This window comes from Sorghum bicolor, chromosome 7 (assembly GCF_000003195.3).
Source record: "Sorghum bicolor cultivar BTx623 chromosome 7, Sorghum_bicolor_NCBIv3, whole genome shotgun sequence".
NCBI classification, from domain to species: Eukaryota; Viridiplantae; Streptophyta; class Magnoliopsida; order Poales; family Poaceae; genus Sorghum; species Sorghum bicolor.
The window spans coordinates 3,784,792-3,806,368 of record NC_012876.2 but is presented as its reverse complement, the minus strand read 5'-3'; the positions used below and the strand labels follow the sequence as shown (position 1 = coordinate 3,806,368).

The 21,577-nt window shown below is 37.7% G+C and overlaps 2 protein-coding genes across 3 annotated transcripts; both read left to right on the top strand.

Annotated features, from left to right (window-relative positions):
• On the top strand, positions 892-12,595 carry LOC8076565 (protein MICRORCHIDIA 1). Of its 2 annotated transcripts, none has more exons than XM_021465376.1 (20): positions 892-1,105; positions 1,190-1,279; positions 2,018-2,052; positions 2,169-2,247; positions 2,344-2,433; positions 4,129-4,204; positions 4,317-4,395; positions 4,476-4,604; positions 5,743-5,841; positions 6,686-6,790; positions 6,875-7,024; positions 7,313-7,405; positions 8,314-8,365; positions 8,454-8,553; positions 8,872-9,074; positions 9,825-9,889; positions 10,394-10,479; positions 11,854-11,896; positions 11,979-12,085; positions 12,282-12,595. In XM_021465376.1, the coding sequence occupies exons 1-19, from the start codon at positions 991-993 to the stop codon at positions 12,075-12,077; spliced, it is 1,788 nt and encodes a 595-aa protein (XP_021321051.1). In that variant the 5' UTR covers positions 892-990; the 3' UTR covers positions 12,078-12,085; positions 12,282-12,595. The 2 variants fall into 2 exon arrangements, with proteins under 2 accessions (XP_021321051.1, XP_002445046.2); XM_002445001.2 differs by having other exon boundaries at positions 8,442-8,553.
• LOC8067829 (transcription factor KUA1) lies at positions 15,588-21,296 on the top strand. The gene is made up of 5 exons (XM_002445000.2): positions 15,588-15,979; positions 18,498-18,709; positions 18,851-18,943; positions 19,021-19,140; positions 20,735-21,296. Exons 1-5 carry the CDS (start codon positions 15,685-15,687, stop codon positions 21,020-21,022), a joined length of 1,008 nt encoding a protein of 335 aa, XP_002445045.1. The 5' UTR covers positions 15,588-15,684; the 3' UTR covers positions 21,023-21,296.

The window sequence follows — 21,577 nt, the reverse complement described above, 5'->3', positions numbered from 1 at the left end:
AGGCCTATAGAGTTTCATGACATTAAACTTATCATATATATCATGGAATAGATAAAAAAAGAGATAACGAAGTTTCATGTGATAGAAAAAAATTCATAGGGATAAAACTTATCTCGAAAGATGGAACATGAAACCTAAACTGAACTTATTTATCGTGTTAGCATTATCCGTTTCCGTTGCTGCATCTCATTTAGTGACTTCAAACCATGGCTATATTTGTAGTTTATTAAAAATCCAATTATAAAACATATAAAAAATATTTTTATGACATCAAGTTGTGTGACTATTTTTGCAAGTTTCCGACTTTTTATTTGGTAATATATAATGTATGCAAATTTGACGCGCAAGATATGAGCCCTGTAAGTTTTGTCCATTTGTATTTATCTTCGAGAAGAAAAAAGGTGCCTTTCATCAGATCAATCAAACATATATATAAAATATAAATTAATAATACAAATCCAACTGGAACCAAGATCAAAGAAAAAACTCGTGAACACAACAAAGTTTAGTTATTCTTTTTAATTTTTTTAATTAATTAACACCGAAACTTCCTCTCCCGTCACCGAGCCTGAATTTGGAATACCGTATCATTTTCTTTTGTATTCGATAAATATTATTCAATTATAGACCAACTAGACTCAAAAGATTCATCTTGTAAATTACAGATGAACTGTGTAATTATCTTTTATTTTCGTCTATATTTAATGCTCCATGTATATGTCTAAAAATTTGATGTAACATAGAATATAAATTTTTTTGCAAATTTCTTAACTAAACAAGACCTAAGCCCAATATCTCCTGCCTGACTCCCAAGACTAAAGAAAGCCCACGCAACTCCGGCCCAATTTACACTATTACCATCCTAAGCGGTGTCGATTTTAGGGCAATTGTGACTTTTGAGAAATTCGTCGGGAAGGGAAACAAAAACAAAAACCTCTCCGGCGAATTCCCTCCTGCAGATCCTAACCTCTCCGGCGAACCCCCCCTCGAATGCCGCTGGCGATGGACGGCGGCGGCGGGGGCGGCGGACGAGCCCTCGATTGCCGCAGCTTCTGGAAGGCCGGCGCGTACGAGGCCCCCACTGCGCCGACCAGGGAGTTCCAAGGTCCCTCACCTCACCTCCTCGAACTCTCCGCCCTCCTCTCGCGTCGCCACCGCTCGCTGATGGTGCTATGTTTCGTGGCTGCAGATGCGCTGGAGACGGGGGACTTCGACCGCGCGCGCGTGCACCCCAAGTTCCTCCACACCAACGCCACCTCCCACAAGTGGGCCTTCGGAGGTTGGTGATGCCTGCCGATGGTTCAATCTTATTGCTGTTACCCTGTTAGGGCAAGGAAGGGAAAGCGATGTCCTCTAGTTGCACAAAATAAAAAAATCCATCCTCTGATTGATGTAAATATAAATGCATTCTATGCACTGTTGCTGCTGCACTTCTAACTGGTAACAGTATTTGATAAGTGGTGGAAGAAAAAAAATAGCTGATTATCTAGCTGTGATATTCAGCAGTCTGATGTGTCTGTTATGTTGGATGAGATAAAACCAAGTTTGTTAGGGCAAAGAAAAAAAATCATATAGTAATTGAAAGAGTAGTCCCTTGATTTATGTGAATGGGTTACGCTTACACGGCAGAGGTTCCTTTTAGTTTCATTGTTTTTGACTAAGTTATATGGATATGAAAGAAACTTTTTGTTCGACTTCTCCTGAGCGTGGAACTTTTTCATAGTTCTGTGTGTATTGATTGTGCTGGAAATGATAGACGATGCCAATCGGTCTCTCTCTGATGAGCAGCTTGTTGTTTATTAATTAGAGCACATAATCCCTGTTGAAATCATTGTTTGTACTTCCACTCGGTTCTGGCAATTTAGCAACATCCAAATAGTGATTTATTGCAACATAGTTATGACGAGGTGATTGATAATTATGATTGGAATGACATCTGTTCTTCATCTTTTATGTTCAAGATATCTGTATGTCTGGTCAATATTCCCTTACAATTTGTTCCTTCTTTTTGTTGCAGCTATAGCTGAACTTCTTGACAATGCGGTGGATGAGGTCTGTAGTATTCATCTAAACCTTTCATGCATTTCTCTTAAAATTAGCTGAATTTTCTAAGTTTATTTTTGGTATATGTTGCAAATAGCTGTAATTGTCTTCTGATATTGTCTCAGAGAAGCAATGGTGCCACGTTCATAAAAGTGGATAAAAGCATCAATTTGAAAGACAATAGCTCAATGATAGTTTTCCAAGGTATAGAACACGAGGTTGGAATATAATTAGTTGAACAGATTGGGGGTAGATCAGAGTTTGTCCTATATTGACTTCCGTTAACATGGATTTTCACAGATGATGGAGGCGGCATGGATCCTGAAGGTGTCCGTCGATGCATGAGTTTAGGATTCTCAACCAAGAAATCTAAGACCACTATTGGCCAGTGTATGTATTATTTTGTTTGAACTGGATGGTTTTATGACCTTGACTAACATGATTGAACTTTCAAATGATTTAATCTTGATGAGGCTTGTGCACTCAAATTTCTGGAGGAATACTGCTAAATGAGGATTTGACATAAAAAAGGGACTGGGGAGTTTTTCATACATAGAGTCACAGCATAATAAGGTTTTAAGAATATATTTAGTTATAATCCTTTTAGGATGACCCCCTCTCCCTGCGGTTTATTTAGTGTTGTAGTGTTGTATATACTATATAATGTATTCTTCTACTTGAAGTAACATGCCAAAGGGCCTCTAGTAGTCTACTCCAGCTGGTCAGAGTACCCCGGCGGCACTCCTCAGGTCCTGGGTTTGACTCCCTGCCGGAGCGAATTTCAGGCTGAGGTTAAAAAATTCCCCTGTCCCATATCCAAAGCACTGGGGGCCACCGGCCCAATTCTCACTTGGGCGACGGAAAACCACCGTGTAAGGTGGAATGCTGTGGGGGCAGTCTTAACCCCTTCAGATTGAGTTTTTTTTACTTGAAGTAACATGATTGACTTGAACTGGATATTTATTGAACCAATTCAGACTTCATTTTTATTGCTTATATTGATGAGTGGGTAGCATTAAAGTAGTTATTTTTTTGGTCGAGTCTGAGTTGCAATTGGAAAATAGTCCATATGGTCCTAGTTGGATGCATTGATAGCATGCAAAGGAAGGCCAGAATCGCGGCTTGGAGTAAGCGGGGATAATGTCAGAAGCTGCCTGGATGAGAGAACTTATATTAACTTTAGATGGAGAGAATTTCTTTCTTGGTTCCTTTGGTTTATTGCATATATAACCGTTAACAATCGAAACTTAAGTTCTGATTGTTGATGTTTTATTTGAAAGGCTCAGACTCTATAGTAATAGATGTTTGGGTCCTCCTAGTACTAGAACCTGGACCTTAATTTGGACTGTTTCATTTTTCCTAACTTTTACTCAACTGAACGTAATTGGGAAATTCCTCTTTCATAACGTACTGACTGTCTCTCCTAATGTGGGCTACTCTTTTTCTAATCTAGGTGGATCTCCCCAGTTCTCACTTGTGCCAAATAGAGTCTAACAGGATAGGATAGTCGATATTTGGAATTTTTGCTACCAATATAATCCAAGTTTGAACTAAAAAAACTCGATGGAAGGAGCAGACCGCACCCCCATTTTTTAATTAAGAAGATGCAAGGTTCGAACCTGGGTCTCCGGATTGAGAGCGAGCATCCAAGTTTGAACTAATAATAATATTTCCTAGAGCAATCACCATCATACAAGCACACCTAAATTTTATATATGTTTGTTGAGTTGTCGGTGGATTTTGTAGGCCTTCAAATGGCACTGTACTACAGTTGATAAGCTCGGTTTCTCACAAAAAACATATTTATATTTACTTGTATGTCCATTACGGGATTGGTTCTTCCATTTGAGTTGCAATGCTGTTGCCATTATGAATTATCAAATCTCAAATAGATCTGATTGTTTACTGTAACTTGTACATCCTACATTCAAAGAAAAGGCTGCTTTGTCCTAGCTCATCATGATATTTTTGTTCACAAACTTGTATAATTTTTTTTATTTAGTATCTTGCTGCTTTATAGTTTCATATATAAAACTCTTGCTATTGCTGTCTCTTGTTACTTTCTTATCTTCTTCTACTGGACAGATGGAAATGGCTTTAAGACAAGCACAATGAGACTTGGTGCAGATGCAATTGTTTTTACTCGTGCAATCCGTGGAAGGTAAATGTTCTGAATGGAATTTAGATTTGATTAATTTTGAAAGAATTCATGGTACTTACTGAATCTTATTCTGTAATTAGCAATGATTTTCATATAGTTCATTCTCTTGCAGTAATGTTACATTGAGTATAGGTTTGCTCTCCTACACTTTTTTGAGAAAGACAATGAAGGATGACATAGTCGTCCCAATGGTATGTAAATTTTACGAGCTGTTTGTGTTTGAGGCAATGTTTTGTCTGTCTAGATCTTACACTTTGCATTACTATTGCAGCTTGATTTTAAGATCCAAGATGGGGACATTGTACCGTTGGTGTATGGTTCACAGGGTGATTGGGATAGTAGTCTGAAGATAATACTTGATTGGTCCCCTTTTTCTTCGAAGGAAGAACTTCTGCAGCAGGTGAGGCACATTCATTCCAGGCAATATTTAGTCCATTTTCCAGTCATTCTGAATCCAGTACAGATTTTTTTTTTCACAAATGAGTTTATTGTGTTTCTGTACAAGATGCTAGCCCATATATTTGGGATGGAGCTCTATTTTCACAAGGTAGAAAAAAATCCAATTATTGTCAAGTACTTGGGCTATGCGACTCTTCAGGACCCTGTCTAGTTGATCCTGCTTGACTGCTTCTGGTCCCAGCAGTATAGGATACACACCATAATTTTAGTAGATTACCTTGAGTTATATGGTTGAAACTAACATTGTCTACTGTTCTAGACAACTTTACCCTTTTTGGTGGTCATAATCCTATTGGTTCTTTGTTGTGAATGAAATTATTTGTTTTTCATAAATCAATCTCCTTGGACTAGAATTAGCTATATAATATATTATCCATTAGTTAAGAGTATTGTATTAAATTAAATCTTACCATTAATGGTTAACCAGGCTTATTGTAGTGGTAGGTATTCCTTATCCTCGAACCTCCTGTTGCGAAACTGAGGGAATATATGCATATCAAATCTAGAACCAAAGTAACCTTCAATGAATGCATATACTACTGGATGATACATCCAGGGTTAGAATTGTACATACATACATACATTGAGAAATACAGCATGCCTTTATTCCATGACCAAGAAGTGGGTAGAAGTATGTTTGTTGTTATCTTTTTGTTGTGCCCTTAATCCCTTACCCATAATTTCTTGTCCTCTCCTAAAGTGGCATCCATATATATTTTTTATCAAGTACTATTTCCTATGCATTGAGGCATGTATGCTTTTTACGTGGATGTAATTCTTTTATGACAAGCTAAACTGATTATCTTATTTTTCTGAAGCTATTCAATAAGCAAGTCGGTACTCATAATTTCTTTTGTCCTCTCCTAAAGTGGCATCCATATATTTTTTATCAAGTACTATTTCCTATGCATCGAGGCATGCATGCTTTTTACATGGCGATAATCCTTTTATGACAAGCTAAACTGATTATCTTATTTTTCTGAAGCTATTCAATAAGCAAGTCGGTCGGTTATGTCCCTGCTGATGAGCAACTGATTTTTCAGTTTACTTTTATACTGATAGTGTTCATATTCATTCAGTTTCAGGATGTTGGTAGTCATGGAACTAAAGTGATAGTGTACAATTTGTGGATGAACGATGATGGCCTTTTGGAACTTGACTTTGAGGATGATGATGAGGTGAGTGTTCATATAATTTTCATTGCAAGACCTCTGCATGTTCTCCATTTTGTTTGGTTCCATTTATCCTATCAGAATTCACATAATGTAAGAAATGTTATATATGTATGCAGACTGTAAAGAGTGACTTTCCTTGTCTGATGAAAATGCCTTTAAGGCTGCAACAACCACAATACATATTAGTGTATTCTTTCTTATGTTTTTTTTCCTTCAAAGGGATCCCATGAATTCAAACCAATATCTAGAAAGTGCTTCTCGTTTTATTATTATATTACTTTCCATTTCGTCTTAATTCCTGGGAACCAAGCAAATTATTTGCAAATAGGACTAACAGAGATTAGGCAGATTAGATATGTTAAAGATGATTATGAAACTTGCTAGAGAAGTTATGGAGTTTTGCTTTATATCATTCTAATGGTAATTCCTCTGAAAAAAAATCTGACTGATTTGTTCTATTTGGCTTTTCTCAAGGAAAAGAGTAAGTATAATTGTCCTAGCGTTAATATGTATACTTGGTGAACTATGTTCTCCCATGGCATTAATGCTCTGTCGGAATCTGGAATTGAATACCAAGATACACACATTTAGTTTAGCTTTGTGAACTATTGGAAACAGAGGTCCCTATGTTGTATTTTGCTGCAGAGCAGGATATTTGCGATTTTTTTTAAATGTCACACATGAGAATTAAGAAACTGAATGATGTTTGACACTGATTCCAGACTTCTTCAGTTCTTGCATTGCACATCCTCATTCAATTCTTTACTGTTGTTATTATCCACCATGCGTGCGCTTGTTTTTAACACTGGACTATTCATGTCCTTATCTTCTGATGCTCATTTTTCAGGACATATTACTTAGAGATCAAGGTAGTGCAAGTGGGGGGTTCTCAAAGAGTCAAAAAGAAATTGTTATGCAACACATATCCCACAGACTCAGATTTTCATTGCGAGTAGGTTTTAGTCTTTATATTCTTGATTTTCTTGTCCTTCCTAATCCTTTATCTGGTTGGTAACATGTGTTTCTCTTTACCCAGGCTTATACCTCCATCCTTTACCTCAGGAAGTTCGATAATTTCCAAATTATATTAAGAGGAAAACCTGTTGAGCAGTTATTTATCACTGAAGAACTAAAGTTTAAGAAAGTCGTTACTTACAAACCTCAAGCTGCACATGATTCCCAAGTGGTAAGTAAAGTTGTGTAATTTCCACCCCCTATTTCTTGTTTCTTAGTTCTCTAGTCTCTACAACTGGTAATAATGCGCATTGAACTTTATCGATGGTTCCTGTTTGGCTGAATGAGTTTGTCAGAAGCTACAAAAGCAGTCACTTTTTCAGTTTTTGATTAGCCATTCTATAACTTTTCTTTTGTCATGGAATGGTTCCTTCAGTTTTTCTTTACAGCTACATTTCTTTTGTTTATGATATTATCTGTTTATGTTTGTTTACTACTATGTTCTGATTTATCTATATAGGCCCCGGTAAAAATTGATGTTGGTTTTGCAAAGGAGGCCCCTATTTTGGGCATTTTTGGGATGAATGTGTACCACAAAGATCGTCTTATAATGGTAACATCTATCCTCCTTTCGCTAAAAAAACATCTATTCCCACCTGCCAGCAAACATCTGGTTAGAGCAGTTTCTGTTTTCATTATGCACCATGTCGTTTAGCTTCATTTTAAACCAACATTTCTCCTATCAGCCAACAGTACACATTTATGGGTAGGTGGGATTTGGGATAATTGACATAATTGATGTACAATGTACTGCAGAAGCATGCCTATACACTGCATATATGTACCAGAAGTAATACCTGTAGCTGTAATCCATATTTCAAAAAGCATTAGGTGCTAGGTTGCTGGGCAGGCTTTACCTAGCAACTAGTGTGGCTAGGCGTTTGTACCTTCTGTAGGCGGTTAAAGTAATGCCATGTTAAACAAAGAAAATTTGGCATATATTAAAAGAAAAGGTTGATATTATCATGCATCCTTGAGTAATATGTCCATAGTTCATCTCATCTCTAATTTATCTGATTTTCGTAGATAAATCAAGTCCAAAATTGTGCTAAGTGGAGAAAATGCCTAGGTGCTAGATTAGGAAGTGCTGCTCTAGCTAGCGCCTAGGCGCTGCCTTTCTAAACAGAGCTTGTGAGAGGACTATTGTTAGCTATTGATAGGCAGTAGAGACTTCTATTGGTTACTACTTTCCAACTAGCCTTCTGCAGTTTCCTGATAATTGAACTTGTGGAATAAAACTACAGTAGGGATAATGGGATAAAAATACCCATTTGTTTTATAATTATTTTAAATTATCTCTTTGCAATAATTATAGTTGGCATGTGCTTGTGTCTGTGATCGTGGTTGATGTCTTCTTACTGGTGTATAAATGCACTTTTTTTAAGCAGCTCTAGATATTCAAATATTATATCTATTTTTTGTTGTTGGAACTGAGTTTCTGCTACCTTCCCCCCTTTATAGCCTTTCTGGAAGGTCCTTCAAGAAGGATCTAGCAGAGGGAGAAGTGTGGTTGGTGAGTTTCATATGTTCAGTACTGCAGTTATTGTTATTCATGCTATTTTTCCCTGTAATGACGTGTCACAATTCAGGTGTACTTGAAGCAAATTTTATTGAACCAGCACATGACAAACAAGATTTTGAGAGGACACCATTGTTTATTCGGCTAGAAGCAAGACTTAGACAAATTATTATTGATTTTTGGTAAGCGCTTCGTTCAGATCTATCCTTGTGCACCCCAATCCTCTAGGAAAATAGACAGTTGTTCCTATATTAGAGTCATCACTGTGTATACCTATACCACATTGAATACATAGCAAAAGGAATAGCATTGTAACCACACATGTTATTCTGGCATTAACTATCTGCAACACTACTGGTGACTGAGCACTATATTGTATTTGGTGTTTGCAACCTGTACTACGTCGTACTAAGGATAAAAATGTTGCAGTGCTTGCAGAAATGAAACATGTTTGCTAATGTCTTGTTGATCAAATTTGAGTGGAATCTATGTCTTTGCAGGAAAGAACGGTGCCATTTGATTGGTTACCAGCCATTAGATCCACAGTTAAGATCCCAGTATAAGGCCACCCTCAAAGATTCCGGTGGTCCTGGAACTCAAGTTCACCATAAAGCTTCCAGTGCCCGAAGGACTGGGGGGCTTTCGTCAAATTTGCTACCCGATACATACGATGACATAACAACTGTTGGGTTAGCAAATAATGGTGCTCAATACTACCCTGTTCTTTGTTTGTACTAGTATTTTACTATTTTGTGATTTGTGATGGTTTAGTTTTTATAAATAGAATATTTTTCAATGCTTTATAAATGTGTGTAGCTGAGTCTGCAAAAATTCTATGTCGAGAAATGATGTGATATTTTTCCCCTCAAACACGCTGGTGATCTGCCTGTCATTGCATTAAGAGATATGTGATGCTTACATGTGGCTATTTTGGTGCTCTTCAGTTGAAGCTCATTATCTGACTAAATAGTGGAGTAAATACTGAAAACACAAATGTAACGATGCACTGCAAGCTTGAATATCCACTGGTCCCAGCTTGTCATAATAAACAGCAAGGTCAAAGGCATACATTTTTCTCTGATTAATCTCAAATTCATCTATATGAAAAGTTCTATTGAACCTTGGCAATATGCTTGGCCTTAGGGTGCTTCATCTACTAGTTTTCAAATTGATAATGCTTGGAACAAAGCACATTTATGGAGGAAATTCCGCGCCCTAGGGGCATAGGAAAATTTATTATAGCTGCTGTAGCATGAGATACTGTTGGTGACATCCATTCTTTGCTTTGTTGATCTAAATTCTTGCACTTGGAATGGTGGGTTTTATTTGTTATAGACAGGTGATTTGGATCCTGATTTCCTTGTATTTTAAGCATCTTTCTACATAAGAATCTATGATAGCTTATAAGTTATGTTATCTAATTAATGTTCTTGCTTTGTTCTGTTTTGGCCAGGTTCTCATTCGCAATCGTCTGGCCAAGCACAAGAGAACAATATGGAGTCAGAAGGCTTGGATGAGGTTTGCTCTTTTTAGGCTTTCAATTTCAATTATGTTTTATTTCTAGTTAGGCGTTTTTATCCTCCCATTTCCCCATCATAGCTCATTTGAAAAAAAACACTGTTAGCTACCACTAATGTTGCTAATGAATGTTTGTTACTTGTTTATTCTTTAGCCCTTCCAAGCACACCTTAGGTTACATGTCTGTTGCTTCCTTTCTTGATTTTGCAGTAACACAGAAGCTAATTATACAGTTTGGGCTTAGACGTCCAATTCGTCAGTGCAGGAATAATATCTTTCTGCCACTCCATAATTTTGTGAAAGTTGCTCAGTTTATTATTGCTGTCTCCACCACCTATCATTTAGGAATCCCAGTTACCCTGGTTCATAGCGACTGGCCAGTGTTGTGACAACCTTTACTACTATGTTATTTTTATTTTGTAATACAACCTATGTGAATCAATCATAGCATTCCACCAAGTAAAATTGCTATCTGCACCTAACATTTTTTTTTGCCTCATTCAGGATCTGGTGGAGATTGGCTCCTCTGGTGTTCTAGATCCTAATTTTATTGAGAAGCTGAGTGAAGAAAACATTGCTCTGTTTTCAAGGTAAAATTGCTTTTACTATTGCTTTCATGTTGTATCTTGGGGAGTTTTGGAAAGATAGTCCTTATGCATGGTTACTGCAGTCGTTGAAGAGTTTCTGCATGGATTTTAAATTACTGATCTTGTTAATTAAAAGTTTGAGCGTGGTTTTGTTAATAAATGCATTGCAGCATTATGTCCTGTCCATTTTATATATACTACCTCCATTTTATTTGTGCATCATGTTTCTTATCGATAATCATCCCTATAAAATCCTCGATAACATTTATAAACGCCATGGACAGAGTATGTGCTGCTTTATATTACATGTATTGATGTATGACTGGCATGCTATACATAAATTAGGGCGTGTAGGGTTCACGCTTAACCCTAAACTTCACCATAACTGTAGCAAGCTATACCTTTGTTAGTGCCTAACCCAGAAATCATAACTTAGCCTTTTTATCAACACTGCGACAATTCATTTGGCAAGCCACACTTTACTTAACCTAATTGCAGTGAAGTTATTCGACAACTAAAGGTGCCCTTAGCAAAAGAAGGGCAAACAATGGAGTACTGTTTACTTTTTTTTTCCGAACAACGCATAAGAACTACGTGTCTTTTCATTAAGAGAAAGCGACCGTTGAAAATGTATGGAAAAAACAGGCAAGGAGTCGAGAGGTCTCCCCCTACAAAAACCCAAAAACACCCTGCCTTACTAGCCCTTGAACAAGGGAGACGACTGTGACCTTCACGACCCTACCTAGACCCTAAACGTCACTGTAGAGCGACCTATGAGGAGCTCCCGAACGACTGTAGCACCAGCCAGACACCACAAATTGCCCTCCACAGCCACATTGTATAAAAGGATCTGAACATCTGGGTGGACTCCCACAAAAGCACAAGCGATAGCGTTCCTTCTCTTCCAGGGCTCCCAAGCAACAAGGATGATCAGGGAAATCAAGTCCTTTGCACATCTCCTTTGGAACACTTCATAAAGTATGATACCACCAGCCATATAAGCAACTAGTAGATTCCGTTGCCCTTTGCTGCATAAAGTTTAAATTTCTGGAAAATCAAGGTCCAGACCTACCTTGCAAACACGCATGAGGTGAGGATGTATTTACTTGGTTTGGCCACTATTAACTCAAAATATTCATTCCACTTTCAAGGACATTATAAACTTCTGTGTGATATTTGCTGCATAGTAACTTCAAGCTAGCTAATCAGACGTGTAGAAGTTTAGTTGTCTGATCTTGGTAAAGAAAGTTATATGATACATATGTGCTCATAAACACCCTTCTGCTAAACAACATTTTCAGTTCATGGGGTTGGGTTCTGTGAGGTATTGTTAAACTCATTCTGCCGGTTCATTGCAATCTGAATATTTTTACACAGGCGTGAAGAGCTTCGACAACGAGATACACAGTTGAAGCAGACGGTATGCAAATCATGCTGAGCCATTAAAAAGCGAAGTGGAGATATCATCTATCTGTTCAGAGCTGAATGCTGCTTCTTTGTAGATTGGAGGCCTGGAGCATGAACTGGAGGAAACAAAAAAGAAGTGTGGTCAGCTTGCTGCTCAGCTCAAGGCATGGAAGAACCAGCAGCATCTCCCCTAAATGTGAAGGTTAGTTTGGTTACCTCTGGCAACATGTTTGCCCTAAGTGCTAGGGATTCAGTTTCTGTCACCTTTCTAGCTCTTTAACCTTGCAACTGTCTTTCTAAAAAAAAAGGAAAAGGAAAGGAAAAAGGGGAATGTGTGTGTGAATGTGAAGTCCTTGAAAAAGGCGAAGCAAGTATGATTTATTCTGCAATTGCTGCAGGGCATGATTAAGATCGAGGAATCAGGGGTACACGACAACGACCGATACTGACAGCAAACTGAATGTGACAAGGAAGGGCTGATGCATATAATTTTTGGCTGCTAACTCATGGTTGAGTTGTAAAAAAGTCTAGGATGTAAATCTTAGGTGTGTGCTACTGACAGAATGGTTGTGTGCAAGGAAGATGATTGATTCCAACTGTTAATTTTCTCTGCGCAATATATGTGCGGCAGGGCGCATGCAGCCACGTTGGCTAACACGACTACTTTGAAAATTTATCCAGGGCAGGGGATCAACACCCACTATGATCCTAACGATGCTCCACTGATGATCAACATTTACTAATTATAATATATAACGAGGGCGGCTTCTATCAAATAAGGACCAAATGACACTTTAAAGCTAGGCACCATAAGATGGAGCATGGTTTTAGAAATTTATGAAACTAGTTGCATATATTTTTAGGTTAAATAATTTTTAATGGATTTACTAAGATTAAATCAAATTTTAGAATTTTTAATTCATTATTTTTTCTTGTAAAAATATTTCAATGGAATTTTGAAAAATTTATTTTCATGTGTTTTTGGATATTTTTTTAAAGCCCGAGTCTATTTATATTTCCATAAATGTTTAACTTAGTCTGGTTTATTAGGCCTTCCGCAGTGTGTTCCTGGAGTGAAGCTAAAATTTTCTCTATCAACTTGAGGCACCAAAGTTTTCTCTTTCCACTTGGCACCACTGCACACATTGTGAGCTGATGTCAACACTGATGCCTGAAATGAAAGATTCTAGGCAGTTATGGCGGTTTGATCAATTGCTTTAGGTCTTGTTTAGTTCACCACAAAATCTAAAAACTTTTTAAAATTCTTCGTTACATTGAATCTTGCGGAACATGCATAGAATATTAAATATAGATTAAAAAATAACTAACTGCACAGCTTTCAGGTTCTTCCAAAGATGTGGTGTCAAAGTTAAAAGGTGATACATGTAAATATAAAAGTAACATAATTAAGGTCATTTGGTTGAGGACCTACCGGGCAGTTGCGTCTAATCATCATCTTAGGATTGAGAAGAAAAAGTTATTGGGGTCCTTGGTTAACAAAGCTAAGAAAGCATACGAAGCAAAACAAGCGAAAGTATGTGAGAAGGGTAAGTTGCAGGGAGAGTCAGAACAAATTCCGCAAGAGCATGTGATCTTGGTCTTGGCTAATCGCTGCAGTTGTGGTTTGCCCTCAAGGCCACCACGTTGCCTACCACACCTTAAGTGTCTAGGCCTTGTTTAGATCCAAAAATTTTTTAGATTTTGAAACTACAACATTTTCGTTTTTATTTGACGAATATTGTTCAATTATAGAGTAACTAGGCTTAAAAGATTCGTCTCGTGATTTACACACAAACTGTGTAATTAATTTTTGTTTTCATCTATATTTAATGCTCCATGTATGTGCCGCAAGATTTGATATGACGAAAATCTTGAAAAGTTTTTTTATTTTTGGGGTGAAAGGCCCTAATCATCCCTCTACTTGTGTGGCTGGTGATCCTCCGTATGTTTGTCTTGTCAGGGTACTCCCGGTAAGAAATACTGGTGATCCTCCATATATTTTATAAGTATGGCGGCACACCTGGGCCTATTGCAATGGACAATAGAAATGCTGGGTAGTCCGGTGAAGGGCCCACCTCTATACAAGACGAAGCCCAATGATGAGCATCACCCAATTTTCTTCAGAAGATTTGGAGAAAATTTGATTGCTCTAGCTATCCTTGATTTTACAGATAGGAAACACAGAGTCATGTTCAGAAATTGAATGTCTGAATTTACAGATAGGAACAAAGAAGATGAAATGCACATTTCAGGATTAAGTTTATATATATAGCCTCCTTGATTTTGTCACAGTTATTTTTTTTTCATTAGTTGCTTGCTTCAGCGCTTACAGTGAGGGTGGATGAGACCGTGTTTTGGCGTGAATCGGGCCTTGTTTATAGCAGTGAGGGGATTAAAGATTCTAAATGGATATCAGTGAAGGAAGTTTGTGATTTTGAATGGCAATGAAGAGATTATGTGTAGGTTTTAATGGCAATGAGCACATAGTAGTAGGTACTCCCTCCGTCTAGGAAATACTCGCTTTTCGAGGAGTCTAACAATTTAAACTTTGACTAAATTTTTATATATAAATATTATCACTCTTAATATAAAATAAGTACTTTTAGATTAATTAAATTAATTGTAGAATATATTTTTATAATAAACAACTTCAAATAAAAAACTTATCGATACAAAACATGTAGATTTGGTTGGTCACTACTTCTTTGGTATTAACTATATGATCATTCGAGGTCATTTAGGAATTCTAAATTTTGAATTCAAAATCTAAGGAGACATAGTTAGGACTCTAAATAACTTCAAGTAAAAAAATATCAACTATAAAGTCGTAGACTATACTGAGTACTATAACTCTCCTATAGATTATGTTAATATCCGAGATTATTTGATAATTTTATATTATAAATTTTGTGAAGGTACAACAATTTTTTGAGACCTAAATAGTTTCAAATAAAAAATCAACTAAAAAGTTGTGAGTCAAGTCAAACACTAAAATTTTGATATAAAGTCTGTTTTTATCCAAATTCATATGAAAAATTATGAAATATTTTTTATGTAACTATTTATAGAGACAGATATATCTTAGGACGCTTAGCTCCGTAAATCGATGATTTTAGACCTGCCTCTAAAAATAATTTGATATTGTCTTCTAATATCATTTTTGTAATAGTGATTGCAGTGATGGAACAAGGCTTCCTGTGAGAGCTTAAAAAACCTAGTGATTCCGTAATAATGCCAATGTTGAGCAACCTTGCAAATGTTAAGTCCAACGATCCAAAAAGTTTAAATACGTGCCAATAGGATTGCTTGAAACATTGTCAAGACAACATTCTAATGCGTGGTCAATATTATCTATACTGTACACATACACTATATTCTTCAGCACTACTTTAGCAATATTATTCTTTAGTGAATGAACAACTTTTTTCTCTCACTACAAATCAGCATAAGCATCAACATAAGCTAGTTTTGAAAAGCTTCCCATCAGTCCTTGTGTAACGGATTAAAAATTATATATTTTGAGATGAGAAACGTCCACAAGGGAAATTGATTAAAGTACAATAATATGAGGGAGATTGAAATGAACTTTTTTTTTGAAACAGCTGAAATGAATTTTTTTTTAATAAACTGGGAAGGAAAAACCCAAATATCAAGGACCATTGTGCTAAAATAAAAGACAACAGTGGAGAAAAGAAAACCGTGTCTTGATAAATAAAAAGCGCTGTCCTTTGTTCAGCCCCTCCGACGCCTCCCAATAAAAACGCCACCCCGCCCCCCACTCGCCGGAGCCCGGCCGCCGGGATGCCTCGAGATTCGCGCCCACTCGGGATGCGCCTCTTCGGCGTCACCATCGCGCCGGCGCCGGCGCCGGAGGCGGATCCGCCGGAACGGGATCCGAGTCCCAACCCGCCCGTGGCGGCCAGGGAGGACGTGATGCGCAAGTGCAAGAGCATGGGCAACCTCGCCGCTCTTGGCGCTGGCGCGGACGGTGGAGGAGGTGGCGCGGACGGCGGAGGCGCCGGCGACGGGTACCTCTCCGATGGCGGGCTGATGCAGTCGTCCGGGAAGCGGCGGAGGGCGCAGGAGAGGAAGAAAGGTGCCGTCTTTTGCTCCTTGTTTTGCGTTGGAAATCTTTGTTTTCGATGCAGAAATGCATAGGAATACGCAAAGATCTGGCGACCAATAGTCCCATTTCTATGACAGGAATGTTTTTAGTTTGATACTTTTGTCCTTGGATGTAGAAAGATACGGCATTTCTGTTTTTTTTTTTAAATGCAGAAATGCTATTACTATGTATCTGTGCATGTTTTATAGGGTTAGCAAAAATAAACAATTGTGATGAATAGATATGATTGGCCTGCTGGTTGATGTGTTGAATGCATAAAGTTTGTTTCTCTGCTACAATTAGACCTTAGTTTGTATGTGCATCCATTTGTTGTTTTGGCGTATTGATTCATTTAATATGTAAGCATCCTATGTTTCTTGTTAGTTTGTGACTGTATCTTGTACGTTTATAATAGAGTTTGGGTTGACAGTCACTGGTGGATGATTGGGAGATATACAACTTGCATTTCATACATCTAATGGTATTGTGTGATGTTGACTAGTTCAGTTACATAAATGATTTATGAGTTTGACCTTGTGTTTGTCAAGATGGGAGCTTACAGCTTAGTAAGAGTTAAGGCAGTCACCAGACCTGTCTTTGATGTATGTCATGGTGTGTGGCCATATGGAACCCTGCCACTTGTATACTTTTGTTCGCATCACCACAGACACAGACATAAGAAAGGAAAATTTTTAATGCTTAAGTTCTGGTGACTTGTGTAGTTGGATATTCGATTGATTGTAGTCATCTTGTGCTCGGAAAAGACATGCTCTTTGTCTTCTATCAGGGAAGTCGTGATGTATGATGCCGAATTCTGTTATTTTCCAGTGCTTGGTTGCTCATATACTGTCAACCTGATGGAACAGCTCTAGTTGAAAACTCCTTTTGGCATCACACTGATGCATGCAGCCCTGTTTGATGTCATCATTTGTCCTTGTAGTATGTCGTTTGGGAGCCAGTTTTTCTATTGGCCGAGGCACGATGAAACACTGAAACCCAAGCTGAAAGTTGTTGGCTGCTTGCTGTTGTAATTCTATTTGATGGGTTACTATATTAGTTTGTTAGTCTTGTTTCTCTTAGATATATATCGGGGCTATCCACCTTTTCCCAATGCTTCCTAGGGTACCTACGGTCTTTTTAAATGGATATAAAATCTAAAACATACCATGTCATGTTTACTATTGTAGTATCCACTTTTCACTAATTTATTGTTTCTATCTAGACCTTGGAACAATATCCCATTTGTTTTTGCTAAGCATAGCATATGGCCATGCCTGTTAGTGAAGATGAAGTAACTCATACAAACTTATACTAAACAAGCTAAATGCTAGCATGACTTGTTGAAAAATATAAACGAATTGAGTTGGGCTAAGTCGAGCGAGCTATAGAGTCCTGAGCTTTTTTTTTCCCGGTCCGAACTGAGGAGGACGTAGTGGATTGTCCATATTCTTCTTTTGGTGCCCCTAGAATATGCTGGAAGCGGCGGGGATGCGAGGCTACAGGATGGATATCGTCGGGATGGGGAGAGGGAGGAACAGGCGGGGAGATGAAATGATGCTGTACCGTTAGCGAGCTAGATGCTGAGTTAATGGGCAGTGGGGTCCGTGAGGGGCCTGAGCGGTGGACAGGTGGGCGTGCGGGACAAGAGAGGAACACTGTGGATGAGCATTGATATGTGAGGAGGCAAATAAAGGATCTTTATAGATATACTTGAATAAATAATGAATAACTTATACCAATTTGTCTTTACTTCCCGTATTAGTTTTAAGAAATTATGAGTTAATGGCGACTTCAATTTAGTTGCTTATACTGCTGCCTTAGCCTCTACTATGACACAACTTGTGCCTATTAAAAACCTGAAATTATTAGCAAAACGGCATTGATAATGATTTGATAATATCCTTTGTGTCAGGTAGCAAGTAGGTTGTTATACGGTACGGCTGTTTGAATAGCTTTTAAATTATAGGAAAAAGTAGATTCAGAAATCACTGTTGAACAAGCTTGAGTTAGAAGGTATTGTTTCTTCAAATTTGTAAGTGGTTCTGAAGGTTTTGTCAGATTTTTAGTAAGATGAGTAGAATACACATATTTGAAAAGTGAGGTTTATCCCTACAGTGAGCCCCATTTAGCAGAGTGGTGGTGGTAGCAAACTATTAAAAACTGTAACAATTCAAAACCTGCAATAATGAAAGTTTTTGCCCACTATTTTAGTTAATTTTTATTTGAAAAATTCTTTATTGCATTGGATATTTGTGATGTTTGTTTGGTTCTTGTTTACCCTTTTGTTTAGACAATTACAACTTATATGGAAATCAAGAGAGTCATGTAACAATTTTTACTTTTTTGGACAATTCCATTAGTGAATCTATCCAAGAGCCAACTCAAGAAGTATTACTATGTTGAGTCGAAGAAGAGATATGCATGCCTCTAACTACAATTTGTAATCGCATAACGTCTTTCCATATCTGGTAATACTTATTAAATTGTTTTATTTCTGCTTTGCTTGCAGCTGTTCCTTGGACTGAAGAGGAGCATAGAACATTTCTTGCTGGTCTTGAAAAGCTAGGGAAGGGTGACTGGAGGGGCATAGCGAAAAATTTTGTTACCACCAGAACACCAACTCAAGTTGCAAGTCATGCTCAGAAATATTTTCTTAGACAAACTAATCCAAACAAGAAGAAGCGCAGATCTAGTCTTTTTGACATGATGCCAAGAGAGCTGGTACTTTCTGTCAACCTTTGTAGTATTGCACTAACATCACAAAAATTGTTTCTAACCAATGCTTAACAAACTTGTGAATTGCAGTCATCAACATCACAAAAAATGTTTCTAACCAATGCTTAACAAACTTGTGAATTGCAGTCACCAACACCAAATTGCCCCATATTACCTCCATCAATGGCAAAAGTACATGACGTGGTAGCTATGACGAAACAGCTCCAGAATAGCAACTTGGTATGCTTATGATCCTTATATTGATTTCCGATGCCATACTTTTATTACTGAATTGGAATTGCCAATGTCACTTTTAGGAAGGAGCCTCATCTTCCAACGCCGCTAATGTAGCATCTCAAGTTGGAAGAGATCTCCCCCCAGTTCCATCTTTTAAGGCAACAAATATGGATTCAAGTTTCAGCAAATTTAGCCACATGGTAATGCTACTATATTATCTCTTCTGTCATACGCATTATTATGTGTTAATCCACTCCCAACAGAGTTACCAATAGATGGCTAGGAGAGATTATATGGTTTTCCCTTGATATATACATACATGATATCTTATACTCCATGCAGTCACAAAAGACTATTGTTCTGTACAAAGACGTGATCATTGATACAGTACTTTGACCACTAATTAATAGTATGAAACATATTTAAATATAGCAAGGTTCTAATGAAAACTTGTTCTCAAGGAAAATCTTGCTATACCATTTCTAAAAATTAAATTGATTTGTTACAAAATATATTGACGTTCAAAGCTGAAACATGTTGACTGCATGCAACAAAAACAGCCATCTTTTGTGACTAGAGAGATTAGTATGTTCATGTCCGTGATGAGTTTGGATATTTATGGTCTTATGGAGTCCAAAACTTTTGTAGTGTTGGTCCACTTGTATGATTAACTGCTTTTTATTCACACCCATGATGAGGGTTTTTAACTTACACGACATTGGCATAATTATCTTACTATCGTGGCACAGATCACCATTATCACTAACTAGATGAGCCTTAGGTATTGGAGGACACTAGTACACTAGTGCTCTCTCAATAAGTAAAATGGAAAACCAAAAGCCTATTCATATTTACCTAGAGGACATTATGAGGAAAGTGAAGTTCCGTTTGGTGGTTTGCTAGGTTTTCCCAGTCTCTCGCCATTTAATGATCATCTGAATCATCACTAAAAAAATGAATTGGAAATGTAGGTACAAAATCATCTATCATCCTACAAAATTGAAGTTTTGAAGTAGACAGGAAGGGAAGGTATTGAGCTGCAAAAAATATTTAGTAAATAGAATCGAAGAAAACCTGTTCCTCTTGGTGAACTTTGTCTTCTCTGTTTCTCATGTGTGAAGACATGCACTGTCATTGAACACTAGGCCACCCTAATACTTGCCTTTAAATTTTGTAGAACCTATTGTGATGATTTGGATGGTCGGCTGTTGGAGACAGTATTGGAGCTTTGAATAGGTGGGCTGCGCTATGTATAGGTGTTGTGTTACACACCTGCTACAGTTTAGTGTAACCTATTATATTAGCCTCAACTCTAAATCCAACAAGTAGCAGCTAAATAACTCCCATTTCCCTAAGACATTTGAAGTTACTCGTTATTATTTTCACGCTGAAATACTCCATCCTAAACATAGTGCATTTTCATTTGTCCTAAGTCAACCTACCTCTTGACTAAAATTATAGGGAAACATTAACTTCTACCACATTAAAAAGGTAAGTTACAAAAGTACATTCCATAATGTTTCTAATGGAGCAACACACTATATTCAGGATGGAGGGAGTATGACATACAAAATATGGAAGTTGTTGACCTTCTAAACTAAAGTTATTTGGCAAGTTAACTGCTACAGGGGGTCTATGTGGTACCAGAAAGTTCTCTTATATTAAGACAATGTGGGAAGATTTCTTCTTTACTGTCTCGTTGTGTTTAAATGTTGATCTTCTTATGAGCTAGATTTAAAGTTTACTATTCATTTCATTGATTATTGCTTAACTAATGCTGTTGTCCTTTGTCAGGAGCGCTACTGGAGAACTCCCTACCCATTCAGACCAATTTCTAGAGCCCCCGAAGGGACGTCTTCATCAACTCCTGTTGCTGCCAATATAGCTGTTCCAGCCTCTCAAGCTAACCTGACTGCATGTACTAGCACATTCTTGAGCCAGCGAGGTGATACTTCATCATTGCCTCCGAAGGGAGATCCTCCATCAGAGGAGGATTTGGAACTGACTGTTGCCCCACCCTCCCAACAAAACATGACCAATATGTCTTCCCAGAATGCGGTAGGCGTGATTCAAGTCATCTAAGCTAATATATTTTTTTTTCTAGAAGTTACTGTGGCTATTGAGAGTTGACCGAATAAATTATTAACATTCTATTAGCAATACATCAATAAGAGCACGAGTTATAAGACGGTCATTGTCTGTAATCTGGCATGCTCCCGCCATCTTGTGCCTACTGCCTCTCTTTAGCTACTGAAGATGTTAAGCGTGTGTTAATGTGGGTTCATCCCCTTTTTAGCTTTTACTTATGTTACTTCCATATGTTTTATTTAGGAATTGGCGCAAGCTTAGCTGATCATTTTCACTGCATTTGTATGCTGGTTGGAACTGAGTGCAGTGCATGTGCATGCGTGGTTCTCTACATTAGGTCCAGACAGAAGGCATCTCACATTATGATGTCAAATATTATCAATGGGAAAAGCGAGGAAATTAAAACAGAATGTTGTCTGGCACTAGCACCATTATTGTTGGCTTTCCACCAGACCTGGTACTTGGCAGTTGGTACTGTGGTAGTACAAGAGTAGCTTGGTGTATTTCTGGTGTAACTGAAAGTGCACCTGAATGTATGTCTCCGTGAAG